The 15,615-nt window shown below is 32.2% G+C and overlaps 1 protein-coding gene across 11 annotated transcripts in view; it reads left to right on the top strand.

Moving 5' to 3' along the window:
- The window catches only part of Epha5 (EPH receptor A5), a 334,483-nt gene that overhangs the window by 295,394 nt on the left and 23,474 nt on the right, over positions 1 to 15,615 (top strand). For all 11 annotated transcript variants that reach the window (XM_076865180.2, XM_076865181.2, XM_076865179.2 and 8 more), the window contains 2 exons: positions 13,029 to 13,090; positions 14,309 to 14,518. In XM_076865180.2, the coding sequence (XP_076721295.2) occupies positions 13,029 to 13,090; positions 14,309 to 14,518 (272 nt within the window). The remainder of the gene's footprint in view (positions 1 to 13,028; positions 13,091 to 14,308; positions 14,519 to 15,615) is intronic.

Genomic DNA, 15,615 nt, shown 5'->3' with positions numbered 1-15,615 from the left:
AGAAAGAAACTGACCACAGCAATGCATTAATTTCTGTAATATTAATGTTATTGGTCCCATATTTTGTTAGATTTTTATCAGTTAATCACCAATGAAATTAATACTCATTTATTTTTTTCAAATGTATGCTTTAACCCATTCAATGTCAGAGAAAATATATTCAGATAAAAGAAGCAGTTAAAAAAAACATATTTTTTCTATTGGATTTTTCACTTTTTATACTAATTAAACATTGAAAATTGAAGTTTAATGTTTAACAGGAATCCTCTAACCATAGGTATACTGCCACTCATAAGCAGTTTTGTATAGCCAGATGCATTCTTTCATTCAATTTTTCAAAATTAAGATATTATTAAAGTTCTAAAGAAAGCAATGGCCTCAGAAGATTGGAAAAGTTTCTTGAGACTTAATTTTCTCTTTTTCTTAAAGAAAATAGAATTTCACATTTATTTTATATGTGTGTTAGTATATTGCAAATGAATGTGTTTGTGTAGAATGTCTCCCAGCAAAAGATTTCAATAATTTTTAGTCACTCAATAAAGCATTCATGTGGCCTTATTTTCTTTTAGTCTATTCATTGTTTACCATTCCTACATATTGTGGTTACTTCCTTCACCCCTATCTGTCTAAAGACTACTTACTAAAATCATCAAAAAATTGTGGCAGGGATCATTCTCTAGATTTTTCTTTCAAGAATTTGTTCAACCTCCAGTTTCTATTAATCTATAGTTTCAGATTATATTTGTCATATACATGTACAAATAATGTGTATTTAATAATGTTCTTAACCTACAAAGTAATTTCAGTTGGGTTAATATTCATTTACAACATTTTGATTTCAATATGAAAAATTCTTCAAAGCTTAGATTTGTTTCTTCCTCCAGTTGAATACCTGCCCAAACATTCTTCTTCCCTTAATGGAAACCCAGAGAGTGTACTGATAGTACAAAAATGGCATTCTAAGATATTACTCGACAAAAAAATTAGCTGCTAAGTAAAGGTAGGAGTCTGGGACAAGAAAGAAACAGGCAGAAGACAAGAAGAAAACACTATTTTTGAAATTAATAAAAAAGATATTTGATAATGATTATATCGTGCAATGAATGTGTGGGATTATTCAAAGTAAGAATATAGTGTAAAAACTATGATCATAAGTGCAATAAAATTAAATCAGACATTGAGTATGATTATATTATATTTGAGAGGAAATATCTCAAAAGGATAATAGTATATCAGTGACAGCATGTGGAGCTAGATACTATAAAAACAAGAGTCATACTAAAATAGCCAGTACCCTGGTGTACACCTGTATTCCTACATACTAAGGAAACTGAGGCAGGCGGATTGCCGGAGCCCAGGAGATTGAGGGTAGCCTGGAAAACATAGCAAAGCCCTGTCAAAGGGAGAGATAGAAAGAACATACTGAGAGAGAATCATATTATTTAATATAAAATAGTTTTTAATGATAGTAGTAATAATAATGGTAAGCAGGTATTTGGCAAATTGTTCACCTTTATCTCATCCTTCATGGTCATCAAATTTAACTTCCTAAAAATAATTCTCATTAGGATTTCACAGCACCCAGGATAAACATAAAGCTCTGTGGGCAGTTGATCTACCCTCTATAATAAATTAAGATGGAATGTCTAGAGGAGTGCCAGATGATTGTTACTATCATGTGCTTTAGTTACTTTAGTGTTGCTGTGACCAAAATACCTGTCAAGAACAACTTAAAGAAGGAAATTTTTATTTTGGCTCATGGTTTCAGAGGTTCAGTTCATGGTCCAACAAATCTGTGGTTCTGGGCCTGAGGTGACGCAGAACATCATGGAGGAAGGGTATAGTGAAGGAAAGTAGCTCAGAACACAGCAACAAGAAGAAGAGAGAGAGCTCATCTTAATGACAGACAAAATATAAACTCTAAAAGCTCACCACCAGGGACCTATTTCTTCCATCCAAACCCTACCTGCCTACAGTTACCACCCAGTTAAACCATATCAGTGGTTTAATCCACTGATTATGTTAAAGCTCTCATAACATTATTGTGAAGATGACATGAATTAATACAGATAAAGTTTGTAGTGGACATGTCACAGAGTAAGTACTCAATAAGTATGAAGTTTTTACATATCCATTTATCGATTTTCCTATGCTGAACTCCTCTATATCCATATTTATCATTGCCTCCTTCTCTGAGATAGATTTGCACCATCATGTTCACTGTCATTTTAATTTCTTGAAAATTCTATTCAAACTCTATTAGCTCCATAAGAAAATCACTCATCATGTAGTCCTGAAGTAATCTTTTATTTTTTTGAATATTGTGCTTAATAAGATTTTTTCAGCAGTCTATAATGTTCTCTAATTTGCTACAGAAGTCTTATCAAAGTTTTCATTTAATTTCATCTCTTTTGCAAATATTTTTTAGTCTCCTTTTAACAATGTATGCTCTGTGAAGAGGCAGATAATGACCTAAATATTCATATAAACCTATTTTTCTGAATTTATGCCAATCCTTGATGTTACTTAAACATTTTGGACATCAATGTCACATAAAATGGAGAAAATAATATTTGTCTTAAAGGATTATTATAGAGATTAAATTAAAATGTGTGTTTATATATGTGTGTATATAAAAGCATATGTGTGTGAACAAAATTATGTTTAATTATATAGTCTAAAATTATATATTTTAATATATATGTAAATGTATATTTTAATTAGTGGATGATGTCAAAAAGCTGTTAGAAGTAATACTTATCAGGTACAGACACTTAGACCTGCAATCCCAGTGGCTCTAGAGGCTGAGGTAGGAGAATCTCAAGTTCAAAGCCAGCCTCAGCAATGGCAAGATGCTAAGCTACTCAGTGAGACCCTGTCAGTAAATAAAATACAAAATAGGACTGGGGATGTGGCTCCGTGGTTGAGTGCCCCTGAGTTCAATCCTTGGTACCAAAAATAATAAATACATTAATAAATAAATAGTAAATATTATCCATCTACCTTTTTAACCCCTAATATATTACAGGTCTTCGTTTTTTGTAAGCAAGTACTCACTGAGCTAAACTCTGAAAACCTCTTATAGTAATATAACCAAAATTTTAATATATGCTGTAAAAACCTTTATCTTTAGAAACAAATATCAATATCAAGAAAAGATTACCTCCAAATTCTGTGAATTCTATCATAAAAAAAATTTGTACTGTGGTTGGGTTTCAATTTTCAACCTTTTAGTCAAATATTCTGTTTGATCTTGCAACCCAACATAAGTCTATACATATAAAGAAAGCAAAATATAAATGCTTAAAATATGTCTTTGTTTTTAATTTTCTGACCTACAGGAATTGAAACTGTAATTCCTCTTTTTAAATGTAGTTCTAAATGTTCAACTTAGGAAGTCTTCAACTTGTTTCTAATTTACTATGTTGCAACTCACTTTATTTGTGTCCTTAATTTCATGCTCTCTGATCTGATGCTAATTTATTCAGCAATTATTCTCAACCTGCAGCACACAGATAATGAGACATAAGTGCAACTAAATCTTGTGATTTTCTGATTGAAGCTGAGGTGGGGAGTCTAAAGTAACATTCCTGTGGGTGGTGTCATTGAGAGACTCCAGCTTTCCTCTGTTATTGCCTTACCTGCTGGATCAGGGAGACCCCATTCAGATTCTTCCTGTGATTTATTGGTACGCAGCATACATTATACACACACACACACACACACACACACACACACAAATGCTTATTATATACATACATTTATTTATTTATTTATTCATTCATTCATTCTGAGGGGTTTCGTGACAAATGACATTAAGAACCCAAAGGTCCTGGCTTAATTGACTCATTTGTAATGCAAGACACTGTAGTGTAATATACACAGTGCCAGTTTTTACTATTTAATGAGATTCAAGAAAAAAATAAAAAGGAGAAAAATTTATAATTTTCCCATTGCAGCATGTTTAGCTGCTTAAGATTTCTTTTCCCACCAGTGGAAAATTATCCACTGACTAAAGGAATATTTGTATTAAGTCTTGGAATTATTCATAGTTTTATTTCTTAATTCAGAAGCATGTACCATTCATTCCCTTATAAAAATAAATTTAAACAAAATATTAGAGGAACCATAAAATAATCTCTCTTTGTATGACCTAAGGAAACAATACAGCCAATGACAACTGGTCACTTATATTTCCAAAAAGTTCACTTATTACACACATTGATAATTACATTTCAAATATATTAATTTATCATGTCTTACAAGGTCATATTCTTTTTAAAGTCCCTTTTTATATTAACTGGTGCTATTCCAACAATCTTCAAGCTAATCTTCCTTTTTGGCATTGCCCTACTTTAGTGTACTCCACACATATATTGTCTTTAGATAAATTTAACTAAATCCCTGATCTTCTGTTCTGTTCATTACCAAAAACTGACCAAAATGCGTATACTTTGATACTTAATCTGATATACTTTGTTCCCATTTCCATATTCCATTATTTCCTTCTTCAGCATGCTCTACTGAGTTCTTGTTATGCTTCTTTGAGACACCCTCACTCAGCTTTAGAATGTCCTCTCCTCTTTCTTACTTGACCTCTAGGTTTAATTCCAATGTGACCTTCTCTATGAGATCAATGTCATCTGTCTCCAGTTTTCTTTCAAGCCCGGAGTGTCTGCATGGCAAAGAGTAGACACTCCCTAATGTTGAAGAGCTAAGTGAAGGAAAGCATCTTAATTCTACACAAAGCACACGCTTCGTAATGCAAGCTATAGAGGCCAGAGGTTCCTAGGTCCTGAAACCAGTGCCCAACATGTGCAGAGGCTTTATGTACTTGTTGAATAAATGCATTCTTAGCCAGAGGCAATCTTAACAGTGCCAGCAGCGTTTCTCTGCACTTTGTCACACTGTACATTATATTGAAGTTCTATCTGCACATTTTATCACCCTTAATATACAATGAGTTCCTTGAAACTGACAGGTTTATAGTCCACTTTGTATCTGTCACAGGGATAAACACAATAGGTAATTTTAAAAAAAGACATAAATGAGGGAGTTTCACCTTTATGTATAAGTAAAAAGAACCAATAAAATATAAATACACAAGTGAACAGAAATGTAGCAGAATAGAAAAAAGAGAATGAGGGAAAGGAGGGAGAATGGGAGGGAAAAGAGATAATTGTGAAAGGAAATCAAATTCCACTCATGTATCATTTTGTAGAGATGAACACGATTACTATGTATAACTATAAAGCTCTAATTTTAAAAATTTTTAAAAAGACCAATGAAATAAATTGAGTGAACGTATAAATTACAGTTAAACATTTAAAACTACTTAGGATATTATGATTTATATTCTAGTTTTAAAGCCTTTATTCTATAAAGCCAGGGGCTTTAAGAAATAAATAAAAATTCATAGGAAGAAAATTCTCTGGGAATCTTTTTACAGGATCTTGTATATATCAATTGTTTATACAATTAGTCATTAGCATTGCTTTAAGAATTGTCTAAGCTTTGTGATCTTGATATGTTATCTTTTAATTTGTACCACAATGCTATGTGATAAACACTATTTATTCTCATTTTATTCATTATAAAAATAGTTTAATACTTTATCCAATATTACAACACTAGCAAGGGATAATGCCAGATTTTAAAATAGCTCTATATAGCTCCAAAACACAAGCTCTTAAACAGTGTATAAAACCAAAGTAATATTTCATCATTCTGTGTACACTAGATAAGAAACATGCATTTATTAAAAAATACTAATTAATCACTTAATGTATGTCTATCCCTACTAAACAGCAGGGATCCATCAGAGATTATACATCTGTATTCCTGCCTTTATAGAGCTTAATTTGGGTAACTGAAACAGAAACTTGGTAAACAAATGCACTTAAAATATATGTGCAAATGGAGAAAGTCCAGCTGGGTAAGAGTTAAAGCTCTCATAACCCAATCATTTTACCTTAAGCCTTCTTGCACTGTCTCACACATGAGCTTTTGTGAGATACCTAATATCTATACCATAGCAGGACTTCCAAGAAAGAAGTTGTCATTTAGGGGGATGTTCAAGGAAGCAAGGTTATAACTGATAATGCGTAGTTTGGTTTATGGACATACTAATCCTGAGGTACCTATTATCATGTAACTATAGATATTGTATAGGAAGTTGGATTTCCTTTTAGTTCTGATAATAAAAATGAAAATGTTTAAAATACAAGTATATTTGAATTTTACATTGCACAAAATCAGATTTTATGAATCTGTGATACATTAATAATGGGAATAAGTTTAAAATCAAGTGCAAACAGAAGCCAGCTCATTAATTGGTATTGGGTTTTCTTTGTTATGGCATATACAGGGGCTTAATAAGTACACATAAAATAATAGGGGAGATTTGTGAGATTTCTTTCTGATAGAATCTAAATCTATAGGAATAAAAATTTGATGATAGGTCATCTATATAGATGACTCATAGGTCATCTATAAATCATAAATAATTAGTAAATAAAATCTTATATTTCAAAGACATTTTCATTATTAATAAGATAAAATCTTATCAAATCTTCAGATTTGATAGTCTCTAGATTCTCTACTTCTTTGGAAAAAATAATTTAAAATAATGATGAAATCCATATTTACTCTACAATTATTATCTATCTCCACAAATGTCAGGAAAATTCGAATTCCCTTTTAATGTGAAAAAAAAATCAATTGAGAAAGCTTGTGTGAATGTAAATAATCTGAAATGAAAGGAAGTTTTCAAAAGCTTGGAATTTATACTTAGAGACATTTTGTATTTTTCTGCTCCTTCCCCAGATAGGGTTTGATTTTACTGTATTTCCCCAAATTAGAATTATATAAATGTATAAATGATTTGCTTTAACATGTTAACCACCCAAATCAGGACCACAGTATATTAAGATATCTAAGTACATTTCTAAATTCAAAATACCCCTTGGGTTTTCATTGTTGCTTATTATTTTGTTTGTTTCTTATTTACTAAGTATGATCATATACTTTCACAGGTACATGACCCTATTTTATGGTTGACTATTAATAATTGGTTCATCCTATATGTGTTATTCCAAGGAATTTCACTTAAGGAAAAAAATGAAAATAATTCCAAAAAGTAGCAAGTGTTAGTATACCAAATGGAATACAGCCCGAATAGGATGGTAGAAGGAAATAAAACTATAGGCATACAATTATAGTCACAGGCCTACATTTAATCCTTTACAAGTCTTATAAAGTATTTCTAAGAGAAAACCAGTGACATTGTTTTCTAGGAATTAGGATGCTCCTACATGAAATGTTCTCTGGTAGCCTAAGTGATGTCATGTGTTTAATGATGAACTAATGGTTTCAGAAAAGCAGAGAGTATAAATGCAAATAAAATAAGTCATGATTTAACTCTAACTCTTGTGATGTAGTCTTGGTTAGTGTTTCTAAAAACTGAATATGACTCTGGGGATATTGTTAAATTGCAGAATCTATTTCAATTGATCCCATCAGTGAGGTAGAGTTTACATTTCTAACAAGCTCCCAGGCCATGCTTCTGCTGTACGTCAAGAGCAAGAGTTAGATCAATGTTTCCCAAAGTTTACTTGGCATAATCTTTAGATATCAGATGAAAAAGAGTTACTTCACCAGGAGTGGCATATTCTCTCCTTTCTTAGAAATTTGTAAAAGATGTTAGCACCAAAATAGTAAACAGTAAGGAAACAAATTATTTTTTTATTGTGGGAAGAAAACACACAACATGAGATCTATCCTCTTAAGAAAAAATTAAGTTTAGAATACAGTATTGATAATTTTAAGCACAGTGTTATACAGCATACCTCTATAACTTTTGTCTTGCAGATCTGTAACTTTATAGTCATTGATAGCAACTCCCTACTTCCCTGCCTCCCCTGCCCCAAACCTTTCTGCTCTCTGCTTCTATGGATTTAACTATTTTAGATAGATAAAAATGAAATCCAAAATCACTTCACAATAACCTGCTTGCAGCATATGTATGTAAAGATCATATGTAAGAATAGAACACTGAGAGAAGCTGCTGGCAGTGGTTAAATAGCTTGGTATGGCATAGTTATAATTACCAAGTTTGAATTAACACGACAAGTATTGGTGAGATTTTAAAATTAAATTTAAAACTTGAAGAAAATATTTCAAAAGGACATCATATCATGGAAGAAAGGAGAGTAGCCATATATTCCCAGTTTGCTTTTTATATGACTTTCTCTAGTCAAGTAATATATTGAACCTTTCTGAGACTCACTCACTTTCTCTGAAAAATGTCTGTTGTAAAATCATGGTTTTAGAATTTTAATAACAATTAATAATATCATTGTGCCTTGCAGATAGGCACTCAATAAATTGATAAATAGGAGTTCTTTTATGATTACCAACATAAAAGGTGAATTCCACAAATAATGTGTTTCTGCTTCATAGACTCCACCTGGGTTGGGTCCTCAGTAAATAATATAAAGTAATATAAAACCTCTACTCTGTGATTAAAATCATGTTTTGACATGCTTTATGAGCTCTTTTCATATGGATTTTTGATAATATGCTTTCAAAATTATTGGCAGATCTACTCTTTGTCTGTACTTCAAGCTGGATAATGGAAAATGATTTATACAGTTTTATTGAATTTACAAGGGTTAGAGTAGCCACGTTAATTATCGCTATGTCATTCTCGAAGGCTAGCAGGAACTGAAACAAAACATAAGCCAAACTAAATGTAATTAGCATTAAAATGACTCAAGCATGAAAAATAATCGAATGGGTCCTGGAGTGTTATTCTCAACAACAAAAAAAGATCCTACTTGTTTGCAAACATTCATTTTAATTACCTTTCCCTCATCATTTGAAATTAGAGAGATATTTTAGGTCCCTCTCATATTTCTCAATAACATTTTCTTAACATTATGATGTATGGTGTCATATATAATTAATCTAACTTTTAAAACTAGATGATAGCAGCTGAAAATTCTCACAGGATGAGTACAAGGTATCCACCTCACTAAAACATAATCATTTGTTCTTTCTAACTGTATGTTATTCAGTGTTACTGTTTTCTGATTAGAACAGTCTCTTTTTAGAGTACAAATTCTATCTTCCAAATTCAGTGAATTCTATGTTGAATTTAAAATACAATGCTACTTGAGAAAAGTACTTTTACATAGAATTTCTATCCAAATCCTTCTTCCTAGACCTTGGGTTAGCAGCAGTAAATATAGTCGGTCTTCTGCATGTTGCGCATCCACAGATTCAACCAATTACAGATAAAATATATTCAAGAAAAAACCCATTTCTGCAGTGAACACGTACAGACTTTTCTTTCTTACCTTTATTCCCTAAACAATACAACAATGATTTATTTATCGTTTGCATTGCATTAGGTACTATAAGTAATCTAGAGATGATTTAAAGCATAAAGGGGATGTTCATAGACTACATGTAAATACTATGTAATTTTATATAAGGTGTATTTGCAGATTTGGGGATCCATGGGAGTCCTGAGGGATAGTTTTCTTTACTATGGACCCATAACTGTCAGAAGGTAGTCTAAATGTGAGAAGATAGAAAGAAAGAAGAAATTCTAAGAGAGATAAAAGAAAGTATTGTAAGTAGATATATAGGGAAAGCAAGGCGTGGGGTAAAGCAGATAACGATAGACATAGTGTTTTGACTTTATAGTCAGGAAAGTTGCTAGGAGGTGACAAGGAGGGAAAGCTAGGACTGTATTCTCAGGAAACAAGGGTCTCCTCAGTGGATTTCTGTAATGAGGAGAGAGATCTAGCAGTGTGAGAGTGAAGGAGCCATGCAGGGCTTCCTGGAAACACAGGTTGATTCCACAAAATGTATGCCTCCTTCTAGATAGATCAGAGCTGATGTGTAGCAGAACCACACTTTTTTTTTTTAGCTCTGTTAGCTCTGAATTTTTTTGGAATACTTCCACACTGTTGGTAAGAAGCTCTTGTCAGAGACAGTATGTGTTCCTTTTCTGTGAATACTCAGATACATTCTGGGTATATCTGAATTTCTGAATTAAAGAAGGACTCTCAGAAATAGCAATAGCAGGGTGTTCCAGGACACTCCAGCTTTTATGGCTGGTGTAAATTTTGATAGGCACCTGTGTCAAAACCGTGTGTCTATTACCTCTAAGAGGAGCATATTAATTGGGGACACTTAAAAAGGCTTGAGTCTCAAATGGGACACTTAAAAAGGCTTAATTAAGTCTCAAATGGGCTCTGAGATACAATGATAGGACCAAAAGGACCCAAGGTATAATTTTGACTTTGTTAGATATGCCTGAGATCCTATTAAATGGGTGTAGCAATATCATTAAAAACAAACATTAATGGGAAACATTTCTCTCTTCATGATCATAGATTAGAATTATACAATTATAATTATTTTTTGTCATCTGATTTGCAAATACAGTATAAATCATTCATTTCTCTTTTTTTTTCCTACTGTAGTATTGCATTTCAGTCTAGTTTTAAAATCAATATACTTTACCTTATTTCCTGTCACTTCCTGCTTTAAGAAAAGAAAAAGCCCAGGGCTCTGGCCATGTTTGAACCTGATGAGCTCTCTTATACTGAGATGCCTGGGCACATGATGCCTCTGTAATTGGATCTCAACAGTTATTAATAGCTGCCTTCCTCCCTCTTCAGGGTCAGATCCAGTGGCAGATCCCATGAACATATGCAATGTGCTACCTAATATAGGCATCTACAGACTTGTCCAATGGACTATTTTAGACAAACTTTTATATAAGTTTTATATACTTTAAAGGGTATGAAGGAAATAAGTCTACCTTTGAAATAAACTGTAAAAATCCATTAAAAGAACATTGCCTTTAAAGTATTTAAAAAGCAGATAATTAAGTGAGAAAATTAGAGTGTCCTATCTTATTATTCTAAATCATGGGTTTTAAGTGATCTTGAAATGAAAAAAAAAAATTCTTCCTAGATATTGCTTTTTCATATGTAATTCTCAAACATTTTATATCTTTATTTGCACTTTTGAATAACTTCAGTATGTGTAAATATGCAAGCTCTAATTCTATGTCTTGAATAGTCAGTTTTCAAGAAAAAACAGATACCTATCTGGAGATTGTCATTAAGTTAATTATAATGCATTTCATAATTGTATAGAATGTGTTTCCTTTCATAATATAAAAAGGAAAATAATGACCTTCCAAGTTAGTAATTTTGTTGTCAAGAAATTTCTTTTCCTTAACTCCAAATTGTTTAAGTTAATGCTTAAATTTTATGTAGTGTGTTTTTATTATAGAACAAAGGGGTCTATATTAAAATATACTGAGATTAATGTGAAATGTTAAAACTTACAACCTTTTTAAAGATATTTCCTCGTATAGTAAGTATTTTTTTGTCTTGTATTTTTCATCTTGTATTTCAGACATATTATGCACAAGGTGTCACAATTTTATAGAGGATAAAATATGATTTCTTCTACCTTTTTATATCTAACAAGGACATTAACCCATAGATATGAAGTTGATAAAATTTATAACATGACAATATTACCACTTACCTAGCAAATTTTTAGAGATAGGAACTATTCTAATGTCCTAGATAACCATAAGATTCAGTAAATACTTACTACAACCCTTTGAGGTAGATGCCATTTTATTCTCATTTTGTAGATGAGAAAACTGAAGCATGAAGATAATTGGTTTCACCAATTTTACATGATAATGAGTGCATTAGTTAGATTTGTTCAGAGAAAAAAATAAATAGCATATGTGTATAGTTATATGAGGGGGGATCTAGGAGCAAAATTGGTTCTTGCAATTCCAGTTACTGAGGAGGCTCATGACAGGGTGTCTACAAGGTGAAGACCCTAAGAAACTGGAAGCTTGACTCAGTTTAAGTCAGAAGGCCTTAGAACCAGGAAAGCAGGTGACATACCTCCCACTCTGATGCTAAATGCCTGAGAAACCCAAGGGAAGGAGGAGCTGTTAGCAATAAGTCCTGGAGTCCAATGGCTGTTGAGCCTCAAGTTCTGATTTCGAAGGCAGAAGAAAAAAAGGTCCAGCCCCATTATTTGAAAAAAGACCAATTTACCTTTTGCATGTGTTCTCTTTGGGATTGTTGACCAGTTGGATATAACACACAGAGGGCAGATCCTTTTCACAGATTAGACTCATGCACTAATTTTCTCTGGGAACCCCCTAATAGACATTCCAAAAATAATGTTTTATCTAGGTTGCTAGGTATTCCTTAATTGAGTCAAGTTGAAACCTAAAATCAACCATCATTGTGGGTGATTGTTTTGAAAGGAAAAACCAAGTAGTATGGCTCTGGAGTGTATAGCTAACCTCTAGGCTACTTTTCTATATCAGACCCAAAGAAGGAAAACCAGTTCCATCAGAAATTATGATTTCTAAGGAAATTTTCACTTAGAAAGACTAGCACTGTGAAGAATGAAAACACTAGGGTTGATAGAAATAGTAAGTGTGGTGAAGAGGGGAAAGGGAAGTAGCTATAAAAAAGGAGTTGCAAGAACATAGAATTCGGAAAAGTACAACATATATTCAAGGCATCATAAAGAGGGCAGTTTGACAAGATAAGAAGGGTTTTTTTGATAATTCTTAGAAAGATGAATATGTTCAAGGTGCTTGCTGGATATTATTTGATATATCATTACCAACATTAAAATAAACTCATTTTCTACACAAATAGGTTTGATATTCACAATTGTGTGTTTATCTTAAATGTCAATCTGTTACTAACATTATGACCCCTTTTTTCATTCACCCAACTGAGTAAGCTATTATCCTGTCAAGCATTCACTTGTGACTCAAAGTGGAACATTTTTAAAATGAATGAGTATATATATATGCATATATATATATATATATATATATATATATATATAAAATTTGGACACTAATGAAAACTTCAGATAGACTTTTCCTACTTAAGAATGCAAAATCAAAGTGAAGTATTCCTGATCACAGTGCATATCACTGTCTTTTTCAGGTAAACCAGTGATGATAGTGACAGAATATATGGAGAATGGTTCTTTAGATACATTTTTAAAGGTAAGATTTGGAACTAAGTTAGTTATTCACGGTGTTATTTATATATCAATCATGTCATTGAAGTTGAAACTGAGAAAACTTACATTTAAAAAGTTTTAAATGGATAGAAATATGTGGAGCCAGAATAACTATACTCCAGAATTAACTGTGGTTTGAAAAATGTGCTTTTGAGAAAATAAGTCCTTTGTAGTTTTCTTTAGGCATATGTTGATTAGACCAAGAAAAAAAATAAGGAAACTGAGATTGAAAAAAAGAAGAAAAGAAGGGATATAAGAAATGAAGGGAAGGGAAGAAAAGAAACAAAGGAAAAAATAAACTTAACAAATACTCAACTTTTGGAAGTGTATATTATCAAGGCGAGCAAGGAGAAATGTCTGAAGTGTCCCTGCAGTCCGTAAGGAAGGCATCTGTGGGAATCTATAAGCGTTCATAACCCACATGAGGACCAGTCACTGAGTCATTGTTTTCACTAGCAGAAAAGTATGTGGTAGGAGAGAATAGTCGATATTGTCAGATCTTCAGATCCAGTTTCAGGAAAATATTTTTATGTGTACTTCCCCAAATTTTAAATATTGACATTTCATTTTTATCAGTAAATAAAATATGCTTGTGTCTGACACTGAAACACACTTAGAGGTCTGATTAAACCCATAGTCTAGCAGTAAGTCACACTATTTCTTATTTCAAAATCACCATCAGTTGGGCCTTATAAATCTGTGCAACTTCATTAAATTCAGTGCCTTTAACAAAAACAACAAATTTCCAAGAATTGCTAACATTTTCTATTAGCAGTCATCCTTCTCCCTATCTGCTAAGATACTCCCTTATCTACTCTGACCACTTTATCTTTACCTCAGTTTCTCTGTACAGCTAGTTTCTTTTAAATTGCCTAAAATATATTCCTTGTTACCCAAGGCAAGTACTAGATTGGAGTAATGAACAAACTCCTTGAATAACTGATAATAAAGGGATTACAATTCAGAAAAGGTCAACAAAATTAGATTTTGACAAGAGCTTTCAAAGCCTTTATCTTTTTTGACCAGATCAACATTAAAAGTTAACCAAATATTTTCTAGTATTTTCTATTCTCCTTCAGATAGATATTGCATATAAATTTTGATGGAAGGTAATATTAATTGGAAGATTGAAGGAAGATCCTTTCAGTTTTCCTTCTTTGAAGGGTATTGCTTCACTAATATTTCTACACTGTCTTTACAGAAAAACGACGGGCAGTTCACTGTGATTCAGCTTGTTGGCATGCTGAGAGGCATCGCTGCCGGAATGAAGTACCTTTCTGACATGGGCTACGTGCATAGAGACCTTGCTGCTAGAAACATCTTAATCAACAGTAACCTTGTGTGCAAAGTGTCTGACTTTGGACTTTCCAGGGTACTGGAAGATGATCCTGAGGCAGCCTACACCACAAGGGTAAGATCTAACAGAATGCATTTCTGACACACTAGACTAGAGATATTTAATTTTTAAAGATTTTAAAGGAAATTGCAAAAAGGGCATTCCTCTAACAAAGTCAGGAGAAGTCAGAGATATCATGATAGAAAGAGAAAAAGAGAGAGAGGGCAAGAAAGAATCGAAAGCTCAGTTCTCTTTTTACATATCACCAAATTCAAATATTAAATACTGGTAAGGAAAGCATTCACCTTCTGAATCTTAATTATTTATTTTTTTCTGACTATACTAAAATAGAACATCTGAGTTAAGAATGGATGTAGCAACATAAAATCATATAAATTTTTAAATCCAAGGCAGTTAAAGGTAGAATCTCCTACATTAAAAGAAACAGTAAAAGAAAGTATATATGTATACACACATAATGATGATGTAAACATGTATAGCATCACAGAGTGTCCTCAATTACAAAATAAATACAGAAATATCTGGACCTTACCTTTTCAGAATTTATGTCATTGGGGAAAAAAGTTATTCTTTCGGGAAGTTTTGAGTTACTGGAGTTATTGCAGTGCCTCATTACTTTTCTTACATACTCATGGCAAGCTTTCATCTATAGGAAATTGGTCACCAACACGTATTTTCATACTTAGCAAAATTCACCACTCTTTTCAGGAGCAAAAGTAATTGCTTTGTGAACTGATACGGCATATGGTTGACACTTCTTCCTATGTAAAACTGTTGACATTGCTGCAAAGAAATTTTTTGGGTCATCTATGATATTGGATTTATTAAGTCTGAAACTCTTACAATAAATAATATTTGTGTAATTTGAAATCTTTTCAGTGTTATTGAGTTAGATATTCTCGATGTCTAAACTCCTTATGAAGACAGGGATTTATTGTACATCTTTTCACCGTCCAATTTGGTTAGTTTTTGTTTGAATGTAGAGTAACAATTTTACCATCTCTCATTCTCAAATCCATTTAAAGGTGCTACATATGTTCTTAAACATCATAAATTTATAATTATAATCTAAACATAAGTTCTTTATTACATTATAGGATTGTTTTGTTTTGTTTTTATATTGTTGTATTGTGACTTATGGTTATTTGGGG

The sequence above is a fragment of the Callospermophilus lateralis genome, chromosome 8 (assembly GCF_048772815.1).
Source record: "Callospermophilus lateralis isolate mCalLat2 chromosome 8, mCalLat2.hap1, whole genome shotgun sequence".
NCBI classification, from domain to species: domain Eukaryota; kingdom Metazoa; phylum Chordata; class Mammalia; order Rodentia; family Sciuridae; genus Callospermophilus; species Callospermophilus lateralis.
This window is presented reverse-complemented; position numbering and strand designations above follow the sequence as displayed.